This window comes from Aythya marila (assembly GCF_965140915.1).
Source record: "Aythya marila genome assembly, chromosome: 1".
Taxonomy (NCBI): Eukaryota; Metazoa; Chordata; class Aves; order Anseriformes; family Anatidae; genus Aythya; species Aythya marila.
The window spans coordinates 92063693-92089699 of NC_139042.1; the positions used below are offsets into that span (position 1 = coordinate 92063693).

The following is a 26007-nucleotide window of genomic DNA, read 5'->3' on the forward strand; positions in this document are numbered from 1 at the left end:
AGTTCAGTTACATTTCCAACAGGATTCCAAAACTACATTTCTTGCCTATTCAACTCTGAAAACCAAGCTGAATATAAGGCTGAAAGGTTTAAAAGATCAGTCGAAGTAACAGAAGCCAGAAAGACAACAACGATATAGCACCTAAAAATGGGAGATTCACACAACGTTTTTGACATTCATGTCTTGCATAGACAAATGCTTATTATTTTTTTTTCCCCCTCAGGACAACTCAGCTTCAGAAAATAAATCTTAAATCAACTTTAATTACAGTTAAATGCATGTGTTTCGGTTTTCCAAAATACATTATTTTCTTTTTAACTGCTGCTACAAGTGTAATAGTTTTATGAAGCTCTCATCCCTTGGAAAGACTGTTTCACCCTTTGGGGCTGTCAAGTTCATGAAGTCAGGAAGCTGAACTGCTTTCCAATCCTCTTTCCCCACGTGATTAGAGAAACAAACAGCTCTATTATTCATGCAGTACGTCTTCGTGGCCCTGCTCCAGAAGAAGATCCATAAACCTGAAGCTACTTTTAGAACAGAGGAACTGGGAACTCTCATCCTTCAGTGTGGGTCTGTCTTCTGGCCATGTTTCCACATCAAAACGATGCACTGCACCCAGCAGAACCACATGAAGTTCTTCCCTTCTAATCCCTTCACCCACAGGCTGGTTTTCTCTGCAAGAAAACCTAGGCATGCAGGCAGAAGCAAGCTGAAGGGCTCTCCAAGAGGTTCCCACTCATGATCAGGGACCAGAAGAGGGAAGCAATGCTTTTGCAGGTAAATGCAGCCCAACGTGCAGCCCTTACAGAGTTTCCCTGAGGTCAGCTGGACTCCACTTTGACCCAATATCCGGATCTAGGAAAGTCTCTGCAGAGCCAGAGCCATGCCTATCAATTATGTCTTCTAACATTTTTAATTTTTTTTTTTTGAACAGTCATTTAAAAATACATACTGACCAATTTGGAGTTGATTTACTAAATAAAGTTGTTTCCAAAGATACAAAATAATGGGAAATCAGCTTGCTTGTCACAGAAGTCTTGGGAAAAGTGGACTGAAAACTCTGTTTTGGGTTAATGATCTAGATTACATTGGGAAAAAGTAAAAGTTTCAATAATTATGTTTGCATAAGAATTGCAGTAATTTAAAAACCAAATTAGCTCTTCTCTTGCCTACCAATACAACTTTAATTGGGGGTAAGGGGCAATTATACATGGGTTTAATGTTAGGTTCTCTATGAAGACTTTGTACATAACTGCCTAATGTAAACATTTTTTTCCAACTACCACAGAATAGTGATGCTTTGTTTAAACCAGCAGTCTTTCTTACACAGCAAAAAAGGAAGCACGTTTTCTTCTCAATTGTGAAAAGACAGCTGCATGTCTAGGCAGCTCATACCCCTACTCTCACCAAATTAAAAGACAGGGTTTGAGTTCCTCATGTTAAGTAATCTCTTGGATTACACTGGTAACTTTTCCTATTTTAATAATTGACTTGACCACATCTGTGTTTCTAATTTGACCGTAGAACTACTCCATATTCTCCCTTTCATAGGGGCTTCCATCAGCTTCACTTTCCAGGAATTTACCAACCAGCTAAAGACAAGGTGACAAATGTGAGACAAATGATCTACGAACCCCAGTTTAGTTCGTGCTTCCCTTTGGTGCTGGCTGCTTGCTGCCCTCCTAGATCTGCCGCTGAGCCATTTCCTTGCCTACCTTCAAGCCGGTGAGGAAAGTGCTGCTGTTGTGCACTGGTAACTGGTCAAGGAGGGAAAAGGCACTGAGAAATGACTTGTTCTTCTAGCATAGGCTGATTTGGAAAAGCACAGATTTGACCACAGCCCTGCACATACCGAGAAGTCATTACTCGGCTGCCTACAAGATACAAAAATTAGCACACCATTACATGTGGAGAAGGGTAGCTGAATAATCCCCCCAGGGAAATCAAAAAGCATAGCCAATTACACAGTGGAAATTGTGAGGGTGATGAAGTACTTGTAGAGTTGTAAAAAAAAAAAAAAAATATATATATATATATATATGTATATATAAAAAATCTGTCTCTCAGTTCTCATCATCTTAGGTATCCTTTGTAGGAGCAGTGGGTTGAATGTTTCCAGAGGAGCATGATCTGCACATGATAGCTTTCTTTTAAAGGTATTTTTGGGTTGAATTGGGTTTGACAATAGCTTTTGGGATAGTTAAGCTTTGTCAAAGTCTTCCTAATTAAATCTTACATGAGTCATTTGCAAGTTATGCTCTTTACAAACATGTCACATTAGTGGCAAAGTAGAGAACTTAGAAGAACAAAATTCTTTAGAAATTATCACTCCAGCAGGAACAGATCATTACAGTCTTTGAACTAGGAAGCAAAATCCTCAGTCATGAATAAACAAAAGCTATTGCAGAAACATCACTAGTGATGAGTAAAGCCCAATTTGTCAAAACAGCTACCAGTCACTTAAAACTAGTATCATTCTCCTTGTACGTGTACCAGTGTTATAGACATTTCTTTCTGAAGTTTTTCTTCATACCAACTTAAACATGACCTGTAACAGTCTTCAAAGACCTCCTTTCAAGCATTTAAGCATATAAAAAAGTACATGCTTGAAAATCCCACTGAAATCAATGGGACCTAAGCATATGCCTGAGTATTTTGTGAAACAGAAATTTAAGTATTCAATTAAAAATTTGCATCTGCTAGAGAGTTCTGCTCAAATACAATGTCTAAAGCTTCCATAAGCTAACATCCTTTTCCCTGTCATGTTAGAAATGCAACTAGATTTGATCTAAACAAGAGATTTCTGGCTTTGATCTAATCTGACAGAGGGACAAAGGGACAGGGGAAAAGAGGACACTGATCATACCGTGAAGACTCTTGGCATCTGTTATTTCTATTTAACAACGGGAAATATGAAGTTCCAAGAGTGAGCGTTCATGGATGAACAGAAAGACTCCAAACTTTGGGGGAAAAAATAAAAGGACTATTACCACAAAAAGTGTTTTCATCATTAGCTCTTAGATTTTAAATGACAATAGGATTTTCTACTCTAATAAAGCCTGCTGTATACTCTTGTAGTGACCTTCAGATTTGATTTTTTTTTTTTTTTTTTGCAGAAATCCATAAATTATATGTCTTTTTGTATTGGGGGAAAATATTTCAAATGCAATGAAATAGTGACAGCAGAATTCATGACTGTATAGTACATATCTTTTCGCTTTTCAGAATCAGATGTACAAACTATAAACTCTTAAATTTCTCTAATAACCGGAAGTGTCGTAGGCATTTCAATTTACTTACCTGAATACTCATTTAGCAAATATCTTCAGATACAAGTCTAGATACAGAGTTAATGTAATTTGAATATTAGTTTACACATAATATAAATCAATGTTTGACAATATCAAAATCCCATCAAACAGTGGGCCCCTTCTTATGCTATTATCAAATATACTATATCACTGTGGGATAGCTGAGAATCATAGAACGCTAGTATAGGTTTGTTTATTAAATTTGGTCAGTTTTCAGACCTTCCAAATAGGAATACTAAACATTTATTTTTCCCCTCTGGAAATTCTTTTTTTTTTTTTTTTTTTTCCCTCCTGCGTAATACAGTCGTCATCCCAATTCCTAATGAATTTATAAAAATATTTTTTATCCAATAACCCCGGCAAGGTAAAAATAGGAGTTTTTATAGCAAATGATAAACAGGCTCACGGACTATGAGAGAAACTAAACTTATTTAAGTTGCCATACATTCGCTACCAAATCACACATCACCATTTTCTTTTTGTGTGTGTCGCTGTCCACCTCAGACTAGCAGTTTTTAAGGTGCAGAAGCATCTTTCAAATATATGCATCAAACTTAATGATCAATTTCCACACACTAGTGTCACATGCTTTAAATTTACATCACCTGCCCATCAAGAGCTGTGTTAAATAACAGCACTAATTGAAACTGCATAATTCTTTAGAAACTGCAGCACTTCCAATTCAGAGAATAAAGGGGTGCTAACATGGTTCTTTATATTACTAGATATAATTTTCTGAAATAAGAAAATTAAAAGAAATGAAAAAACACATTTGAAAGAAGTTGCTGCACCTGCAAAAACACTCTTTAAGCTTACTATGAAATACAAAAAAGTGCACCCTTCTATATCTACATATAAAACATATTAGAAATAAAACTTGTGTAAAATGTTTGCTGTGCAAACTATAAAAACAGTCAGTCAGTCCATTCTTTTTCCTAAACGTTTTGTCACACTCTCTTGCTTCCTACTGCAGAGAATCGCTGTTATCCAAAACCAGCCCACTGATATTTGTCGTTGAGAGATCTCCTCCATCATCTTCACCGCTGTCTACAGACTCATCCTCACTCTGCCCTGCCATCATAACTTGCTGAACAGCCAAAGTAGCACCATCAGAAGACAAGGACTGGAGACTGTCTACATTCATGTTGACTGGAGCTGTAATTGTTACAACAGCACCTGCAGAAGCACAATCGTAGAAGTTTAGCATCTTTCTTGGTTTCTCAGTTTAAGCTATACATATGTATATGTAACAGATTTTGTTTCTAATTGACAGGAAGGAAAGCTGAAGAACGAAATTAGAATAAAAGCTAAACAGATTGTTTTACACTTAAATGTTAGGAAATGCCAGAATTAAGTTGGCCAAGAATCTTAAAGGTAGCTGTGTTCTGGACACTCATTACAGGAATTCTCCAATCTAGTCATCACAAGAGCATTTCTGCAGAGCATTACAGATTAATTAATTGCAGAAAAGTGGGAGTGTTCATAGAGATCCAAGGTGACTTAAATGGATAAAGCTGTTGTCAGATTCAGCAAAGGCTGTGGGAAAGGCTGCTACAAGATTGTGACGAATAAAGCAGCAGGCTGCAGGAGAGAAAGGATGGTCCTGAGATTAAAGCAGTTAGATTCAATTTAAGAAAGAGAAGTATTTGTTTGATCTGATGCTAGGGAAGTTACTTCAGTCAAATTCTTTGGAAACTATTGTATGTTTCTGCTTCCCAATGCTCAACTTGAAACACATGAGGCATATATAGAACTGCAGATGCTCAGCCCCTCTAGCAATAGCGAAAGGAATGCAAGCTGTATGGGGAGTCATGAAGCTGAAAGAGAAGTCCTGCTAGTCAAACAGAATGCTAGCAATGTACCTAACACTTACTGAGAGAACTTATGTGAGCATCTAACCTTCACTCTGTCATTTCATAACTTTTGAAATAAAAGCAACAGTCTCACAACATAGATTCTAATAAAATACACCCCAAACCCAGAAAAAAACAAAGGATGGAAAAAAAGATCACGCCTTCTGTTATGCTTTTCCAGATTAAAAACGTAGTCATGCTGAAATATCAAGCTCTCCCACCAGATGTATCAACCCCTTCGTTTCCCTGGTAGAGAGGAATTAGCTCTATTATCCGTGTTCTTGCCAGTTCTCCTTACCGTCTGACATTGTGAGCTCATTAGATTGCTGCTGAGCAACTCCTGAGGCAATGGAGTCAGGCCAGAACCTCTGAACCGGTCTGTTCTGAGCTGTTTTCTTCTTTGTTTTTGGAGTTTCAGAACAACTGGAATCCAGCATTGGCTGAAGAATTCGCCTTCTAGCATTGATAAACCTAAACACAATCACAAGTAAGAAGTACTTATAACCTGAAGGCAGTGAATGTTCTCTCTCTCTTGGATTCACAAAGTATGAAGTAGAAAAAAATGGAAATAAAAAAAAAACAACAACACAAAACAGAAGTATGAAAACTGCAGAGTGTCAATTCTCCCTCCCAGCTCCACTTGACATTCTTTTTTAGCATGTAAAACTAGAACTCCTAGAGCACTGGCATCATTCGATATTGGCAAACTAGCTAAGCAAGTACTTCTGTCATTTTGCTGCTAGCAGCATTTTCCCCCAGACCTCAGCTACGGAAACTCTCCAGACAGCATGACAGACATAAGTTTCAAGATCTTATTAAAAGCTAAGCACCAGAAAAGTTGCTGACAGCACAATTCAGAAAGCTGATACTCTACTAATGATACTCTCATTAGGGTTCACCTAAAATCTATCCCCATTCTAACCTAGTTTGTTTGGTCTGGTTTCATTTACTTCCCTAAGCTCCAGACTTAATTATTTTATAGGCTCACTAGCTTTCCCAGGCCTGGTTTCTGATCCAGGAGACAATACTAAACACATTTTTCAGATCTTATCCAATTCCTTTTCATTCCCCGATTTCCACTTGTTCACTCCAGCATGCTAATTATCACTCTTTCTCCTTTCTGCTAGTGAACAAGACGGTATTTAATCCGCATTTCACTTGGCCACTAGCAGTTAAGCAAATTAATTTCGCTGTAGGTAGCTGTGGCAAGAAGGAGCTGTGACTGAGGACAGCATTTCCTGCTAAGTCTGACAAAACACATCCAGGACCCATCTCTACCTGCAGTGGGAGGAAGCCGAGCGCAGCTGGCAGGTCCACCTAGCGAGCTCAATGCTTTGCGGAGACTTTAGCCCAGAGCTCTGTTGCTACTATGCCATGCAGACACAATTACACTGATCCACTCCTGGAGCCACTGCACTGCCACTAGCATGTGTATTTCCCCACTGAACCCCTCTGCAGCCATGCAGCCAGCATCAGCTTTGAAACCTGAGGAAGATCCCTCCTGGACTTTCCTGCAATGATTTTAGGAACCAACGCCGTAGGCAGAATAGGATGCATGTTGGCACCCTCACTCCTCTTCTGCAAGGGCAGGCATGTTATCTTAAATCTCTAGTGCACTTCAGACAGACTAAAACATATTGAGCCATGAAACAGAGTAGTTGAGATAGCAGTTGACACTTTCCATTTGGTCACCACTGTTTAGGGGATAGCATCATTTGATAGAAGAGCAGAATGAAGATCTGTTGACAGTAATAGCTTTAAAATATGCAGCCATAATTACCATGAACACTTTTCAGAGCCTCAAGTCACCAAATCCCTTTAAAATTGAAATTTGTTACTTGCAGAGGAGATGTGAGAGTACTTCCATCTCTTTCAGCGGTAGAACAGAATGTAATTCTTAATGTTGCAAAGTTTTCTCAAGTCCTTACATAACTTAAGTGGCACAAGCACTATTTTACCTTATAAAAAAATAAGGTGCCTGTGTATCAATACATAATTCCTGTATTTTTATATACCTATTAGTCGTTACATATACGTAGTGCAGAACAACAAATTCAAACCCCGATGCCTAAGTCACACTCGTAAGTATTTCTGTCTTGCAAGGATGTGGAGACAACAACTGACATTAAGGAAGAGTTTTTGCTCTTACCAGTTGTTAACCTGGAGTAGTGTCAGATTTGTTTGTGCTGCAATCTGTTTCTTCTCATCCTCTGTTGGATATGGATGCTAAACAGGACAGAAAGAGGGGAAAAAAAAGCACAACCTTCTGTTTTATTTCACCATCAAAAATAAGGACTCCTTTATTACAACTGACTAAAGCTATCTCATTCATTGTCAACAACCTTAAGAAACCTCACAAACTTTTATAGATAAAAATCATTTAACGAAATGGGCTTTGCTACACAAAACTGTTTTTACCCTTGAAAGAATATATCATACCATCAAACTGTTGATGTCTAAATCGGAAGAAAAAGATTCTCATGGATGCCAACCTTTATTCAACAATGTGATCTCTGGGCACCAAGCATGTGATATGATCCAATTAGTTATGCAGTCTAAAGGCAATGTCATATGAGAGTACCGACAAGCCTTTCTAGTTAAAATAAGCTTCCATTAACTCAATGGGCGAAAATAGTGTACGTAATGTAAGAAATGTGCATGAACTTTCCCTGTTTCAATTTTTCTGTTTGAAATAGTTTTAAAGACTGAAAATATCAACCTACAAAACACTGGAATATAACTTGAGAGCTGTTTATCCTTTGAGAATAAATATTTATACAAAAAAAAAAAAAGACATTCTACTGTATGCACAAGTAGATAGTAACACACTTGGTACATATTAGGAGGGTTCTTGAAAAAGAGAGACAGCCAGAAAACTCAAAATTCTCCTCCAGAAACAGAAACCAGCAGCAGCAGCAACAAAACAAACAAGCAAAAACATAAAACCACAGCCACAGATGGAACTATTTTTCCTTGTACTATGGACCAGGGTGTTGAGAGCAGTAAGTTCTCAACACAATGAAATGAAGAAAGATCCCTTTTACAAACATTTGAGCTCACAGGGTACAAATGTAACATACTGATTAAAATAATAATAAAATCAACTGACATTAGGCTCTGTGGAACTACTGCAAATGACTTCAGGAAAAATTGAACTGGGATTATGCAAACAACACCAATAAATTCACCTTCCTTATGAAGCAATATCATAAGAGGCCGCATAAAAAGAGTTACATAAAAACCCACGACCATGTTCAGTCCTTACCCCTATGTGCTGAAAAAGCCAAGATCTCATCACATTTGTAGCGTGCTTGGGAAGAACTCCTCTTTTATTTTTTGATGAGCCATCATCTTGATGCAAGATGCCTAGATCTTGGTTTAATTGCAACTGAAGCTGCATATACAATTTTAAAAGAAAGAAGAAAGTTAGCATAGTAATAGCAGTATTGTGTATCAATATGGGAATAAGTCATTTAGATAAGGAATGAAAAGAAATTGGACTGTAGACATACTTATTATAAAAAAGTTTTAAAAGTTCCAAAATGTCTTTATCAAGGGAAAATGATGTATCAGGTTTCTATAGTTCTCACATTTTCTGTAACTTTCCTGTTTTAAGAATTGCAACGGTTATCAGGGTGTGTACGTGATCTTGTGGCAAGAGCCAATGATTTGCTGTAATTAAGAATAAAGCCCACCCACGTGCTAGATGTCAGGTTAATGATCCTCTGTACTGATTTGTGCTACGTTAGGGTTTCAATTGACTTTTCACCCTACCAAGTCATTTGTACAAATGAAGAACACATGAAAAATGTAATGCTGAATATACCCACTGTGCAAGCATAAGCAACTATAGAGGCTGTAAAATAATAAAGATTTACGACTTAAGCTAAGGGCTTAAAGTAAAATTAATTATAACACTTGAGTTGCAAACAAAGGTGCTTAAGGTCCTGCTAAATAAATGAATCTAATTCTCAAGGAGCAAGAAGATAAGTGTCAAAGACTAACAAGGGGAACAGGTTCCAGCTACTTTAGAACTCTTAATTCATTTTAAGAAAACAGTAGGAGTGCTGTGAAGTTTCGTAGTTTTGCTTTCTTTTTCGCTTTCTGTTGATACATCAAAATGTTTGCCTGTTGGTTATCTGAACATTAGGGGATATGTTCTTAAGTGCTTAGGCAGAGATAATGAGAAACACAAACCTCATATGCAATTTATATTCTATTTCAGACAATTATAACTCATATCATTCTAAATCAGGTTTTCCAAACAACAGGGAGCAATTTCTTCAGGCCGGTCATTATGTCTACATCCTGTATGAAACAAACCTAGCTCAGAAATGACATTTAAAACTTAAGTTATCCAATTACCACAAATACATATTTGGAACATAGTTTTATTTGCAAAGTAATGTTTTACTTTCTAAATAATCTGTCTGCATATGGAGGCTTTATAATGAACTTTCAAATAAGCCTCTCCTGTTATTTCTTGTCTACATCCACAGCACCGTGGAACACTGAAAAAGAACTTCAGGAGGTATTTCCTGGGGGTGAGAAGGCATACAGGCCCAAAGTTACATATAGGTGGGTTTGGAGATTCTAGCTAACACTGAGAGAAGCCACAGATCCATACAGAAGTGCAAACCTACACTTTGTTTGTTTTTATTATTTGTGGACTTTTTTTTAAACCTCCGGGGGAAAAAAAAAAAAAAAAAAAAAAAAGATGCTGAGTTGGAAATAGAGGCATTTTTCTTCACAAACACTTCAGTCTAGGAAAGTAATTTCAGACATATTTCTGAAAGGTATCTGAGGACAGAACTGCATGTATTCTAGGGCAAAAAAATGGGTAAATACATACTTGCTACTACCAATAAAAACAAGATAGGAGTATTTTAAACATATTTTTTTAGTTGTAAGGTCAGAAGAGGGAAGAAAAGACAACACCAAGTCCGTGATTACCAACAGACTTCATGCTGTGGAGAGGATAGCTCCTCATTCACATTTTTAATCATCTCCACATGCCTGGAAGATTTGATTTAACACCTTCTGCTCCAAGAGAAAGCTAGCAAGGTTTTTCTCAACTCAAAATGCTCTAGTTTTCATGTTTTCTTTTCCTCAGTTATTCCTTTGATCTCTCCTAACCCAACTCTTAAGAGTATCCCTAAAAAAATGAAGGAGAGCTGGCCCTTATCTTTCAGGGTGTAATATAGAGAGGCTAATGAAGTGGTGCCCTATAGCCTGAACTCAATATTTTGGAAGTTTTATGGCAAAACACTTCTCAGCATAAATTCTGGAATACATAGTTTCACAGTACTGGTGGTTGCCATCTTGTTAAAATGTCAAATTTCTGATGACAACAATAGCAAAACATCATAAAGCAGTATTTAAATCTATCCTGCCAAAAACCTAGTTCAACAGTGAGGAAAGCTATAATCATGGGAAAATTGTCTACTATTTAATTCAGAGGGTTTGTTTGTTTGTTTGTTTTTTGGTAGTGGTTGGTTTTGTTTAATCCATGTACAAGTAATTTTCTTCCATCAGTTAAAAAAAAATAAAAATATTTAACCTGTTGTAACTATGATGACTTGATGTTGCAGAGAAGATCTGTCTGGGACGTTATGCCATATTAGAAAATTTGTAAATCCTATAGCAGTGCTTCTGTTAATTTTACATTAGTTACTATGCATGAGCACATAGATTACGCTGACAATGCATCAAATTTAAATCAAAATTCTTGAAAACAATGACATGTACGTGGACCCATGAAACTATTCTCTGAAGCCTGTGAAACACACCTGAGAATTCTGAATCCGAATAGTCCCAGGCGACAGTGCTTGTGTCACTACTTGACCTTGTGGAGTGACCACAGTGACTGGCTGATACACTGTCCCCCCTTAAAAAAAATAGAAATATACAGGTAAGTGAAAGCTCTTCAGATAGTCTCTTTCAACACAGAAACACATCATCACTATAGACAATGCCACAGGTCCGACAACACATCAGTTATTCTATTCTAGTAGTTATGTTAGTGTAGCAGAGCACATCTCATATTCTTTTCTATTCACAAGAATCCACAAAACAAAATGAAAGAGTAAAACACTCCAGTCTCTGATATTATTTAACTAAAGTAGTGTTGTAAAGAAAGATCTCTTAGTATGGTACTTAAACTGCTGCCTCCACTCACATGTACATACCTGGCATACACAGAAATTAAACCAACACTCAAAAACTGTTAAGGCACTCAGTTGTATTAAAACAACAACTTCTCAGGTATTAGAATTCAAACACATTTTATGAAGTATTTGTGTATTTTTTTTTGTAACAACTATAAAAGAAAACAAAATGAAGAGCAAGGTGCCAGTTTTTCTTTACTGTGCCATACCTGCCACTGTTGCCATAGTTACATTTCCCTGCTGCAATGCTGATGCTGGCACCATAATCCCTTGGGGACTGAGTGTGCCTGCAATGGCACTTGGAATTTGCTAGAAAAATAAAACAATTAGTTGGTTGATCTTTTTCTTTCTTTCCTTTTTTTTTTTTTTTTTTTTTTAAGGAGATAAAGCATGCTTGTGTAATTTTGGCTCTAAAAAATACATTTGGAGCTTAAACACAGGATTAGCTTCAAAGAGAAAAAGACTTCATTAGAGGTTCATCATTACCTACATTAACTTTCTCATTATCACCAATCATTATCTTTGAAAACCCTCATGAAAGCAACGGTTAGAAAAGACGTTAAACTATCTGGAGAAATTTTAGGAGAGAAATGATCCTGAGGTATATAAATACTAAGAGAAAAAGTTTCCAAAGGCATGAGGGATAAAGGACAGATGAAATGGACCTTTGATGCTCTTATTACAAGCATCAAAGCTTTAGAATTTACCTTTTTAATTATTACCTTAATTCCTTCCAATTCCAAAATAATGTATTATGCATTCAAAGTAGCCAATCTGTTTTATTCTGCTCAGGATAGGTCTTTCTCAACCCTGACCATGCTAACTGCACATTCCTTAACATGTACGCAAGATCTCCATTGTTACCAAATGCAAAATTTAGTCCCTCCCGTCTCTACAGAAGCAAGGCTGTAACAGCCATATCAAAAACATCTTTTAAAAAATTTTTGTCAGACTGCAGGCTCTCCTTTCCACACTTCCAGGTACAAAAACTTTAGTAAGGAGCCCAGACAGTGAAGTTTAAGAGTCATCAAGACTTTTCAGAATACATAGCACCAAACACGTTCATAAATCTGAGAAGGACCGTCCCTTGTGACTGTGTCCAGTACATAGTGGGATGGCAGGGCTCACATTTTCCAGCACATAGGAGCAGAAACATCAACCACAATGTAACAACTGTTGCTTTTCAAAGTACTACAAAATACAATTGGTTATTGCATTTTGGTATGTCTGTGGTATATAAACTGATACTCACAAGTACATATATGGGTACTGTTCATAACTACGAAGTTATCACAGGTGATATGCAAAGACATACGTCTGAATATCTGGTGGATTAGCTTTGTATTTATCTATTAATTTCCGAATACAGGCTGTTTATAAAAGTATCAGCCATCTCAATACTTTAGTGAAGCAGACAAGACTAGGGAGATCTTCCTACTAAGGTGTTTTTTTCTGCCCTCTCTGTCCATTCTGTTTCCCTGCATCTCTTCCCAACCAAACTGCAAATCCAGGCAATTCTGAGTATCTCATCTTCCTGTAGTGAGGGCAAATCATAAAAGGAAGAATGACTTAAAAAGTGGCTAATTTCTGGTATATTTTAACACATTTGTTCATCAGGCAGTGGCACACAGGTGCACACAAAAACAAACAGAACTACTTCTAATCTTAATAACAGATTTTTAAAAAGTGAGAGAAAATGCAGAATTTGTTTGCAAACTAATAGTAATATAAATATAACTTCCTAAGGAAATCTAAGAAAAACCATACTTAATAGTACTTGAAACATACCTGAGATTGCACAGGTGAATAAGGACTTCCAGGTTCTCCACTTAATAGAGTTTCACTATTCATTTTTGTCTTCAGGCAGGCAATGTAGCGACTACAGAAATCCTTGCAGAGTTCATTAACCTTTTCTAGCTCAAGCAGATGGATACGTAGAACTTGGATTGCTTTTACCATCTAGGGAGTGAATTGGAAAAAAAAGGTACAAACGAAATGAAAATAACTTAATTTCAAAAATATTTCAATGTAAAATTTAAGCAAACACTACTTTCCAGTAACAAAGACCACCGAATTAAAGCAGAGCTATTAATTACTGAGCGCTGACTAGAGTTGTCAAGCTCTTCTCCTGGAAAGTGAAAGGAATCTGTTTGCATGCAAAACCCGTATCATTACATTGCTTAAGTAAACCATGATACAGGAGATACAACACATAACTACACTATAATCTTTGCCTGTGTCACATGTGCCAGATTAGAAAGACAGAGCCCAATTAATAAAGTGATCTAAACATTTGTCATCTTGTTCAGCAAAGCTTAAAGTAATGAAGTATTTTTTCAATCCTAGAGCTCTGAAGTTCCTCTGCAAATGTATGTCAACTATGAACGACAACCCTGGGGTAGAATCTCTTGAGAACTTTCAAGTGAAGAGACTGCTTCTGCAATATATGAAAGAGCACTAAAACCAACGAACAAATCCATGTTTAAACAAAGACTGAAGTAGAGGAGGTACATACGTGACGAGAATACTTATGCTTACTGCGAGAAAAAGACATGTAAGCTTGGAGAGCTAATAGTATTTCATACCGCATAAAAATAGCTTAGGTGATTGTACGGGTCATGGCAGAAGATCAAAAGCTAAAGCCAAATCCAGATGGTCTGGATTTTGATGATGCAGTAGGAAATACAGGACATTCAAATACACACATAACATATCAGCAAAATAATTGCCTTTTTTTTTTTTTTAATGCAATGTGCCATCTCCAACACTTACTTGCTACGCTAGATCTCCAAGAAAAATGTCCTTCAGTTTTATGGATCTGAATAGGCTATAATCTTGAAACATAGTGCAGAGCTTGATTTTAGCATTATTTAGAAAAAATCTGTCATATGTAAAGGGTCATTTACCCGGCCAGAGCACTGAATGCAATGACCAGAAATGATAGCTTACTAAGTCATCCACTTATTTCTAGCTAAAGAAGCCAACTGGGAGCTGAAGTAGCCTTTATACAAAGCACCTGAAGGAGATCAAGGCAGGCAAACTTTCGGGTATGCTCCCCTCTCCTTCATGAGGACTTTAGCTTTTATTATGACAGACTTTTTCCCTGTTTTTTTCAGTAAGAGGTATTCCAGCTGCGTGATGGTCACCCAATTAAGAAAATGGTATGTTAAAATAAACTAGAGAAAAAAACCTGAAATGATAACAAAACAGGAAATCTTATCCCTTCTAAGGGCTATAAATAAATATAACTTTAAAAGCCCAGCTGCAGGAAAAAAAATGAGCTGTAGACTTGAGGCAGTTAATTCAAATTAAAATCCAGTAACCCTTGCAATTAAAATCCAGTAACCCTTACGACCTTTGACACCAAAGCCCTTTGAAATCCCGCGTGCGGTGGCCCAGTCTGAGGCCCAGCAGTCTTCTAGAGCAGCCCTCAACAGTGGTTGCCTTTAAAACTGTGTTTAAGCACAATCGAGTTAAACTATCCAAATTATCTAGATTTTAACCCAAAACAGGGGTCATCTACGTTTAAATACATTCTGCTCCTTTCAGCATTGCTAATGATTTTCCTGTAATGCTCCAGTAGCCAAATAGTTTCAGAGACCAAAATCTTGAATTATAAAATTATTTACACAGGGCGGAACAACACAGAGAACACACGTTAGCCAGAAACAGATTTTATTTTAGCCCATCTCATCTTCCCTTTGCTGGACTGAAACCAAGGCAATGTAATATTTGAGAGTATTAGTGATGAATTACTTCTGCTTAGTAAGATTTTTTTTTCTTTTCTTAAATCATCACCCATATCTGTATTTATGTATTGGGACTTGTTTACAGGGGAAAAAAAAGATTAGAACTTAAATAGAGTTTCAAACAGATGGTTGATATCTGATGTGAGAACTGAATTCAAGTCAAACCTAACCATAAACCAAGGATTAAGCAACAACAGCCAGGTTTCTGCAGACACAGGCTGAACCACACCACTCTTAGAGGAAGCTGTGCTACTGTGGTTAGAAAGGCAAACAGAAATTTGTAAATACACCATGCCTGTCACCAGGACTTATTTACAACGACATTAGCTCTGGCCATACGGCTCATTGTGTCTTGCAGCACGGGTGGGGAAAACTTACATTTGCTGCCTCAAGTTCACGTTTTCCTTAAACGAAAAAAGAACCGCTGAAAACTTCTGATAGAACCACCCACGCTGAACAAAGCTAACAAAGGAATGCCTCCAGACACATCACAGCAGCAGCAATATTTCATTCTCATTTTCTAAGAAGAATGCATAGCTTCAAATTCTACAAAAAACACGCGTTTGTTGTGTAGTGCTACCGAGCAGAATCTGCTACAGCACTAAGGAATTGTAAAAGCCACTTGATTCAGCCTTTTCAGCTTAGAGAAAAAAAAAAAAAAAAAAAAAAAAAAGGAACACCATTTCAGAGAAATGCAGAAATACCTAAGTAAACATTAGATACAGGGATATTGTCAATATTGTTGTAAATAAAGGCAGTGGTAAGCTACTAAGCAGAGAAAGAAAAAATTACTGAAAAATTCACAGTTCTTGGTAAAACTGCTATCAAGAGCATACTCACATATAAATATAACCTATCTGGAACATCTTTAGTTCTAAAATGGTTTGGATTGTGCCTTTGTCCTGTCTTTTCAGTGCCTTAAGCACATGGTACAAAGGGGCACAGAATACGCACTACATTAGTCATTATCCTCAACTCACCCTTGTTCAAGTACAACATACACCCACAACATTTTATGGATTTCAAGGGATACAGCAGAGGCATATGGCAAATACATATGTAGACAACATATCTGAAAGATCCCATGTATACTGACAAACAACCTTCTCATTCAGTAACTGTTCTCATTTCACAAGCAATTAAAATACATCCATATGCCCATTCCTAATTTATCTGCCTTCCCAAGCAAATCCTTATACAGGATTTAGGTCTTCAGGGGAAGAACACAAAGTCTGGGACAGGTGGCATTTGGTATTCATTTGTTTTGTTTTGATAACCTCTTGTCTGTTTTGAGTCCCCAGCTATGTGGCCAGGGGTCTGTGAAGCCTTACCAAAGTAATGTTTGATGAAGAAACTCAAAAACATGGCTTGTGCCCTCACAGAGAGAATACTAAAGTGACATCCATTGGTTTCATCACTACTACAACTTTTCCTGACACAACTGAAAATGCAATAGCGTAGTCTTTAAGAACAGGCTACTGAACCAAAAATCCTTACCCCAAACGAAACAAAAAAACTCAGGGGTCTTCAAAAAGGACAGTGTCCTGTTCAAATACAAAAGTGAGAACATATGTAACACATCATATGTTGTATAATTTCTTGGCTGATTAAAGCTTTATGTAACCTACTCTGACCTCACAGCTGACCCTGTTTTGTCCAAGAGGTTGGACTACAGACCTCCTGAGTTCTTGAGGTCCTAATCCATCATGAATCATCCTATGGTCCTACGAATGTGGTGAAATTAAACAAAAAAAACAAAATGAAACAAGATTAACACTCATATATGGGAAGAGTTTACTCTGAACAGAAGTTACTCAAGAGATAGGAACCCTCCTGAAGCACTGTGATGTTTCTGCAATGGCTGGGTTAACAGCAAGCAACAAAAAAGTGTTAAGTTCTGAATGTCTTAAAACATAACTGTAAAAAGCTCTAAAAATTATCTGCAAATATTCGTGCTCTACAACTTCTTAGATACGGAGGAACCCACCCATGTTCATTGCAAAAATGGAAGAGGATTAAAGGAGAACAATGGTTCGTTGTCCTGTTAGCAAATCAAAGATCTTTTCTATCTGTCAATATGAGATGGAGATGCCAAGTGTCAGGAGCTTCAAGAGATGACACTCCAGAATACAAAGATACCTTTGAGCACTCTTTCAGCGAGAAGCAGGTGCATTTGGGAACATCTGTCTAGAAACACAGACCATCAAGATCTGATATTCTTAATAGCAAACATCTCTTCTGATGCTGGCACTTGACCTGAGGACTAAGGTGCAACACAGCAACAGTCCAATGATGATGAGGAAGTTAAAGCTCTGAGAAAGAGAGTGTGGGATTCCAGTCTAGCAAGTTAGATACAAACATGACCATCACCTTCTGCTTCTTTCCTGCTGGGACTAGGATTTGAAAATAGGAGGTCTGCAGCACTTCATGCAGATAATTGGCACTTATCAAATTCAGAGAAGACCGCTGAAGAAATGGTCAGAACGAGTGACCAAGAGTCATAAAGAAAAACAGAACCGCTGAAAATGTAAAGTCTGTCTAAAAGATATTTTCATATAGAGGATAATTCTGGTTTCAACAATATCATGTGCCATAGACTGATAGAAGAGCTAAATATTTATTGCATGAAACCATAACCTTGTACTTGTCTCTTTTACCTCCCTGAGTAGTCTGACCTGTGTAGAGCCAATGAAAGTGGAAGTGAGAAGTTTCCAAGTTCTACTTGGGGCCAATAGTTCTTGGAGAGCAAACACACAAACCACCAAAGAAAAGCCACTTTCCTTACGTTTTCAAAAGAATCACAGAATCACAGAATTTCTAGGTTGGAAGAGACCTCAAGATCATCGAGTCCAACCTCTGACCTAACGCTAGCAGTCCCCACTAAACCATATCCCTAAGCTCTACATCTAAACGTCTTTTAAAGACTTCCAGGGATGGTGACTCCACCACTTCCCTGGGCAGCCTGTTCCAGTGCCTCACAACCCTTTCAGTAAAGAAGTTCTTCCTAACATCCAACCTAAACCTCCCCTGGCACAACTTAAGCCCATTCCCCCTTGTCCTGTCACCAGGCACGTGGGAGAACAGGCCAACCCCCACCTCGCTACAGCCTCCCTTGAGGTACCTATAGAGAGCGATAAGGTCGCCCCTGAGCCTCCTCTTCTCCAGGCTGAACAAGCCCAGCTCCCTCAGCCGCTCCTCGTAGGACTTGTTCTCCAGGCCCCTCACCAGCTTCGTCGCCCTTCTCTGCACCCGCTCAAGCACCTCGATGTCCTTCTTGTAGCGAGGGGCCCAAAACTGAACACAGTACTCGAGCTGCGGCCTCACCAGAGCTGAGTACAGGGGGACGATCACCTCCCTAGCCCTGCTGGTCACACTGTTCCTGATACAAGCCAGGATGCCGTTGGCCTTCTTGGCCACCTGAGCACACTGCTGGCTCATATTCAGCCGACTATCCACCATCACTCCCAGGTCCTTCTCTGCCTGGCAGCTTTCCAACCATTCCTCTCCCAGCCTGTAGCTCTGCTTGGGGTTATTGCGCCCCAGATGCAGGACCCGGCACTTGGCCTTGTTGAACTTCATGCAGTTGACCTCAGCCCATCGGTGCAGCCTATCCAGATCCTCCTGCAGAGCTTTCCTACCCTCAAGCAGATCGACACATGCGCATAGCTTGGTGTCATCTGCAAACTTACTGAGGGTGCACTCAATGCCCTCGTCCAGATCATCGATGAAGATATTAAAGAGGACTGGCCCCAGCACCGAGCCCTGGGGGACGCCACTAGTGACTGGCCTCCAACTGGACTTGGCTCCATTCACCACGACTCTTTGGGCCCGGCTATCCAGCCAGTTTCTAACCCAACGAAGCGTGCTCCAGTCCAAGCCAAGAGCAGCCAGTTTCTTGAGGAGCATGCTGTGGGAGACGGTGTCAAAAGCCTTGCTGAAGTCAAGGTAGGCCACATCCACAAGAGATGGACTGGAACTCCTGGGAGAGTGTCAGTCCAAAGACAACTACCTCTTCTGACTGGTAGATGAACCTATGTTAAAGACATTGCTAGAACATCAAGACTTCCTAGATCCAAGCTGATAAAATCTGTTCAGGAGCTGACAGATTCTTGTGTTTCTTTCAGTAGATCTTAAAACCCAACTTTGCATTTTCCTGGGATGCACTCTTCCTTGGAAGGAAGAGAAGCATCTCATACACCTCTAGGATGAAGGGTGAGAGGATGGGCACTTCACGCTTCAGAGAAGCCTTAACACAGTTTTGAGGTTGTTTTTTTTTTAAAGCATTGCAGGTTTTGAACTCAAATTGGGTCTGGTTCTATCACATAAATGCACATACAGAAAAAGAACAGGAACATAGAAATAACCATGCAAAGTCAAACACACACAAAAAAGCTTAATCCAGTTCATTTCACAGAGTACCTTAAAGATTCATTTAATGAAAAAAAATTCCATGAGAAAGTGCCATTTCCCTCCCTCTTCCCAAATTCTTCTGAGAAATTCTTGCTCTTTTAAATTGGCCATTAGGCATCTGCACAAGGTCTGACCCAATCCAGGAGCCATCAATATTAATGGAAGTGCTGCCATCCCTTTCACTGCCAGCTCTGTTTTGACAACGTGTCTGACAAAACCTTGCGCATGACATTGCAAAAATAAAAGGCCTAGTGTTTCAAAGCCTATTACTACTTCTGTGTTAACCATAACCCTTTGCCATGCTGTTCCAAGATCACTAACGAAACGTCTTAAAGTGGTTAACTAGAAAGAATAGTCCCTTCAGTTGGCAGGGACCTTCAAAGGTCATCTAGTCCGATTGCCCGACCACATCAGTGCTAACCACAAGTTAGAGCATTAATATGAAGAACAGAAGCCCTTCACATAGCGAATCAAAAAGATTGAAATATGGTTTAGAGGCCAGACCTAGCAATAAATGGGACAAGAAAATCCTTACAATGAAAGTTTGTGTGGACGTTACCCGTATTTCTCAGTGCTGACATCCTTTGTGCTACTACAAATGCTGGAAACCACTAATTAATGGAGAATGGAAACCAGAATGCCAAACTAACGAGAAGTAATCTAGACCTTAGCTTACTAAGAACTGCTGAAGGTAGAACAACCTAACACTGCTCTTAACGAAGTTGCTTTCTGGTCAAATTGATCTAATACCTTCTAGATTAACATTCTGCAGTCCTCTGGATGAAAAGCAAGCTTTTCCTTCGGAATATTCAAGGCATTTCAAGTGTGTGTGCAACATAAATTGTTGCAAGGATCATAAGAGCCCCCACAATTAGTATTTATGTCACTTCAAAACTTCTGGTATCAGGTATACAGGCAGCATGGGGCCAGTTAAGGCTGGCAGGCACTGGAATCACATTTTGCTGCTTTGGAGATGTTGGTTTAAACTTCTATCACAAAAAAAAACTACGTGGAACAGTTTAGTTCTGCATGCCATTGCCTAAAAACAGCAAAAGGAAAAAACGGAACTGGCTGAATACTTGTCCAATTTTCTTACTTGAGTCAGGCCTGTGACTCTTGTTCTAACAGGACTTGAGCATGAGTCTTTATAGCACTATAAAATTGTCAATTCATCTGTCCTGGTTTCAGTTAGAACAGAGTTAATTTTCTTCCTAGTATCTGGTAGAATGCTGTGTTTTGGCTTAGGATGAGAAGAGTGCTGATAACACCCCGATGTTTTAATTGTTGCAGAGCAGTGCTTACACCAAGCCAAGGACATCTCAGCTTCTTGCTCTGTCCTGCCAACAGGCAGGCTGGGGATGCAGTAAGAGCTGGGAGGGGACAGACCCAGGACAGGTGACCCAAACTAGCCAAAGGGGTATTCCATACCATCTGACATCATGCTAAACAATATATAGGGGTGGCTAGCCGGGGGGAGGGGGCCGGACTGCTCGGGGTTAGGCTGGGCATCGGTCAGCGGGTGGTGAGCAATTGCACTGTGCATCACTTGTTTGTACATATTATTATTAGTAGTACTATTATCATCATTGTATTATTATTGTTATTATTATTTTCCTGTCTTATTAAACTGTCTTTATCTCAACTCACGGGCTTCACTTTCCATTTCTCTCCCCCGTCCCAGAGAGGGAGGGGGAGGGGGAGCGAACGGCTGCGTGGTGTTTAGCTGCCGGCCGGGTTAAACCACGACATCATCTCAGTTCAGCTCTGGCTCCAGGTTGAAAGATTGCTTCCAAGCAAGCATTTATACCTTATTTGTTTGACTGCTGTAGCCAGATAAGAGCACAGGTGGAAAACCAGTAGTCATCTGGCCTCCTTGCTCCACCTTTCTGGCTTGCTCCTATTATCAGTCTCTGCTAGATTATTCTTTCAAGTGAATGGTTTATTTAACATTGGAGGTAAAAAGGACAGCAAAACCAGAAGATGTAACTAAGGTGTACCATATTAGAATCCCTTTTTACTACAAAATTTTCCATCTACATTAATTTATGTGACACAAGGGAGAAAAAGACTGCCACTAAACCCAGCTACAGTCTTCTCCGTGCACCCACCAATAATTCAAGCTGAAGAGTTTGAAGAATGTACCTACTAACTGCAAGTCACAGCTAACAATGTCACCACACATCAGGAATTCAAAGCCAAAGGTAAATCGATTTTGCAACTTGGTTCTGGTTTCCGACAGTACTGGCCTCAGTGGCCATGGAGCCCAAGGCACAAACAAATTCTTCCTCAGCCACTTAAAGCAAAGTCAACCAGATTCATGCAGCCCTTTGGCAACAGTAAATACTACATAAACCAAGGGACTTTGCCAGCCCTAAAATCATAAACAGGTCAATCAGGAGGAAGGAGTATTTGAACACTGTAGTTCATGTCCAGTTAGGTTTTGACTGTCTCCAAGGATGGAGACGTCCCCTCGGGGCAACCTGCTCTAGTATTCAACCTCCCTTACAATATTTTTTTTCCTTACGCCTTAATGGAATTTCCCGTATTTCAATTTAAATCCGCTTCCTCTTGCACTTTCATTGGGCACCACTGAAAAAAGCCAGACTGTTTTCTTTACTTCCCCATCATCCTCTCTGACTCTTCTCTATTCCAGACTGCACAATCCCAGCTCTCTCAGCCTCTCCCGTATGAGAGATGTTTTAGTCCTTTAATTACCAACACGGTCCTTCGCTTGACTCACCCCAGTATCTCTACGACTAGTAGTGAGGAGCCCAGAACCATGCCCAAATGTGTCTCACCAGTGCTGAAGAGAGGGAAAGAATCACTGAGGTCAAAATAAACCACAACCACAAGCATTGCTCTCTCTTCATCCACTGAGCTACACCCACTAGATTCCAACTATTAGATTTCAGATATTCTTCTCAGATTTGTCTGACAAATCTGGTGGCCTTCTACGATGGGGTTACAGCAGTGGTGGACAGGGGAAGAGCAACTGCCACCACCTACCTGGACTTGGGCAAAGCATTTGACACCATCCCATGACAGCCTTGTCTCTAAATTGCAGAGACATGGCTTTGACAGACTGACCACTCGGTGGATCAGTCTGTCATGGGCTGGATGGTCACACTCAGAGAGCTGTGGTCAACATGAGTGACAATGATGGGTGGCATTCCTCAAGGGTTGGTATTGGGACTGGCGCTGCTTAAGATCTTTGTAGGCAACACAGAGAGTGGCATTGAGTGCATCCTTACCAAGTCTGCCAGTGACACCAAGCTGAGCGGTGCAGTTGACATGCGGGAGGGAAGGGATGCCATCCAGAGGGACCAGGACAGGCTTGAGAGGTGGGCCTGTGCGAACCTCATGAGGTTCAACAAGGCCAAGTGCAAGGCCCTGCAGCTGGGCCAAGGCAATCCCAGAGCAATGGATTGAGGGGAGCCCTGAGGAGAAGGCCCTGGGGGTGTTGGTTGGCAAGAAGCTCGATGTGAGCCAGCAACGTGTGCTTGCAGCCCAGAAAGCCAACCGCATCCTGGGCTGCATCAAAAGCAGCGTGGCCAGCAGTGAGGGAGGGGATTCTGCCCCTCTGCTCTACTCTCCTCAGACCCCACCTGGGGCACTGCGTTCAGCTCTGGGGCCCAGCACAAGAAGGAAATTGAAGTATTAGAGCAAGTCCAGAGGAGGGCCACAAAGATGCTCAGAGGGTTGGAGCACCTCTCCTATGAAAGGGTGAGGGAGCTGGGGTTGTTCAGCCTGGAGAAGGCTCAGGGGAGACCTTACAGCAGCCTGCCAGTACCTAAAGGGGCCGGCAGGAAGGCTGGGGAGGGGCTCTGTCAGGGAGCACAGTAATAGCACAAGGAGTAATGGCTTTAATTTAAAGGAGGGTAGGTTTAGATTAGGTATAAGAAAGAAATTCTTCACTGTGAGGGCGGTGAGGCGCTGGCACAGGCTGCCCAGAAAAGCTGTGGGTGCCCCATCCCTGGGGGTGCTCAAGGCCAGGCTGGATGGGGCTGTGGGCAGCCTGGGCTGGGGGGAGGTGTCCCTGCACACGGCAGGGGCATTGGAATTAGATGATCATTAAGGTCCCTTCCAACGCAAACTGTTCTGTGACTTTATCATTCTCAAAAGAAACTGGAATTAGAGGGCTAAATGAAAACAGCACATGTGTTGAACTTTGAGTTATAAAAAAAAAAAAAAAAAAGAGGCTTCGCAAATTAGCAGACCCACTTAATGCAAAACAGAACTAATTCTCATTTTCATTTTGAGCGAAGTAGTGAAGGCAAATATACTCCCAAAAGTTTTTTTTGGAGAAAAAGATGTGGAAATTTCTATTGGTGTTTTTAAATTCACAGCCAATGCACAGCACTCAAGAGATGCCACTGATAGCAGCGATGAAAAACAATGAACATGCTACAGAGTAAATGAGATAAAGAAGCAATTCTAAAATTATACACATTCCTGGTAGTCAGCTTATCATGTAACTGGTCAATTAACAAGATGCCGAAACTGGTACATTATTTAGAGAAGTTCATGTGCAATTCATTCTGTAACAACCAACAGTCCCACAGGATTTTGTACATGGGCAAAATAGTATCTGTTATCAACTGCAGTTTTTACCTCGGATTTAGTCCTCCTGAGGAAGTAATGGCCCTTTAAAGTATTTATGCATCAATAATGCACTTCATTATTATCATTAATTTGTATGAATGCTTTCCTGTTCAAAGGGGATCTGAAATGATGGTACCAGTGCCCCATAGCCACGAAAGATTTCTCCGCCACAATGGAAGAGCCATACTCCTCACGGACAATCTCATTATAACCATTCTCAAGTACTTATTTTCTGCTTACCTATAAGACAATCATTACATCTTGCTACCAGTATTTCAGACGTATTACACCACTGAGATTTCAAATTATTAAAAAAAAAAAAAAAAAAAAAAAAAAAAAAGCACCCCATACCACTGCTTCTCACAACAGAGCAGTAACTAAAAAAAAAGAGAGCATTTTTTTCCCTTTGCCTTACTTTTTCTTCTTTCAGATTCTGTTTTTATTTCCTACAGAGGCAACAGTCATTCTGCGACTGGGTTTATCCATGAAACTGTTTTAGTATGTGTATAGTCAATAATTCCTTCTAACTAGATAACTAAATCACTGTCTTTATCAGTAAATATTTCTCAAATGACCTGCTTCAAAGATCTAATGATTAAGCCATGAAACTGAGATTTTGGGGTTTCAATTCTGTTCTAGTTTTAATTCTGGTTGAAGTGGCCAATGCCTGTTCTTCAGTTCTTCATTTATAAACTGAAAATCTTTACACTAATACTGAGAGTATCGTTATGTATCATGTTATGCACCCTCCTTTACCTGCTTTCCCATCTGAAGTGTATATTTGAACTTCAGTGAGCCCCAGAATGTTTCCGAACTGAAAATAAAAGCCTCTGTAAAACAAACAGCTCCACAACCCAGACTATAAGAGAGCTTTGTAAAAACACTCTTGAAGATGGACTAGTGCAAAGTGAGTTGTGTTAAATTCATGCATCCTTGAAGAATATTTAAACTAAGGTGACTTTACGTTTACATAGATTGAGATCATTAACACGATGCATGAAGCTATTTCCATCCCAGGCACCGTAAAACTTACAGTGAAAAGGCTGTAACAAACAGCTGAGAAAGGTAACTTTCTATACCTTTTTAGCTTGTCATAAAAGCTTGCCTCATTCTGCAACCTGCTGCCTTCTGCTTTCTTTTCTCTCACATCGCTCTAAACAGATTCTTGCAGCTTTACTTTCAATGATGATACTTAAATATTATCTTCCCAGAACTTAAGTGCACTGAATATCAGTCTATAAATCACAAAATGCTTGGAACAAAATCAGGTTATACAAAGTGACTATCTAGTCTGCCTGCAAAAACAGCCAAAAAATCAACCCTATTTTGCAACCCTATGCACCCCTCCTTACACACTGTTCATGGTAGCATGACTGCCACTTCTAAACAGCATCTCTTAAGCCTTGGTTCTGTTTAGAGGTTTTCTCCAGGTATGTTATCTTAGCCTCCCACACAGGATATTAATTGTGCACATAAGTATTTCTAAATAAAGGCTTTAAAACCTTACTTTTTCTAATTGTTGTTTACAATTACTGTCCATTTAGATTTGTTTGTGAACTTCAACATTTTAAGTAGCTTTTTCTCCTATGAAGTAGACTCAAAGACAAAGACTTGTTTTATTACAGTCACCTTAAAGGAACAGGTTTTCCAAAACAAAACAAAGCCCTGTAGACAAACACTTGACCCCTATAATTCTAGCAACTCTTGAACATGATAAAATTGATTTGCAGCATAACTCTAAAGCGAAGGAGGCAAGTAGACAGTTTAGAAACCAGCAAGCCAAGAGAGGTGTTCTCTAGAGAATACGATTCAAGAGGGAGACTAAGGGACCAGGGAAATGACTTCACCCCAGGAAGGAGTTTCAGAAATCTGAATGAAGACAACAACACACAGACATTTTTCTTACATGCCAAAG

At 39.5% G+C, this 26007-nt stretch overlaps 1 protein-coding gene across 7 annotated transcripts in view; it reads right to left on the reverse strand.

The window, feature by feature from the left end:
• Window positions 1–909: 909 nt before the first annotated feature.
• The window catches only part of PKNOX1 (PBX/knotted 1 homeobox 1), a 44292-nt gene continuing 19194 nt past the window's right edge, over window positions 910–26007 (reverse strand). For 5 of the 7 annotated variants that reach the window (XM_082762542.1, XM_082762541.1, XM_082762544.1 and 2 more), the window contains 7 exons: window positions 13120–13290; window positions 11541–11640; window positions 10954–11051; window positions 8430–8558; window positions 7314–7390; window positions 5463–5635; window positions 910–4487 (listed from right to left, as the gene is read on the reverse strand). In XM_082762542.1, the coding sequence (XP_082618668.1) occupies window positions 4276–4487; window positions 5463–5635; window positions 7314–7390; window positions 8430–8558; window positions 10954–11051; window positions 11541–11640; window positions 13120–13290 (960 nt within the window). In that variant the 3' untranslated portion in view covers window positions 910–4275. The remainder of the gene's footprint in view (window positions 4488–5462; window positions 5636–7313; window positions 7391–8429; window positions 8559–10953; window positions 11052–11540; window positions 11641–13119; window positions 13291–26007) is intronic. The other 2 variants (XR_014317677.1, XR_014317678.1) reach the window with 2 other exon arrangements.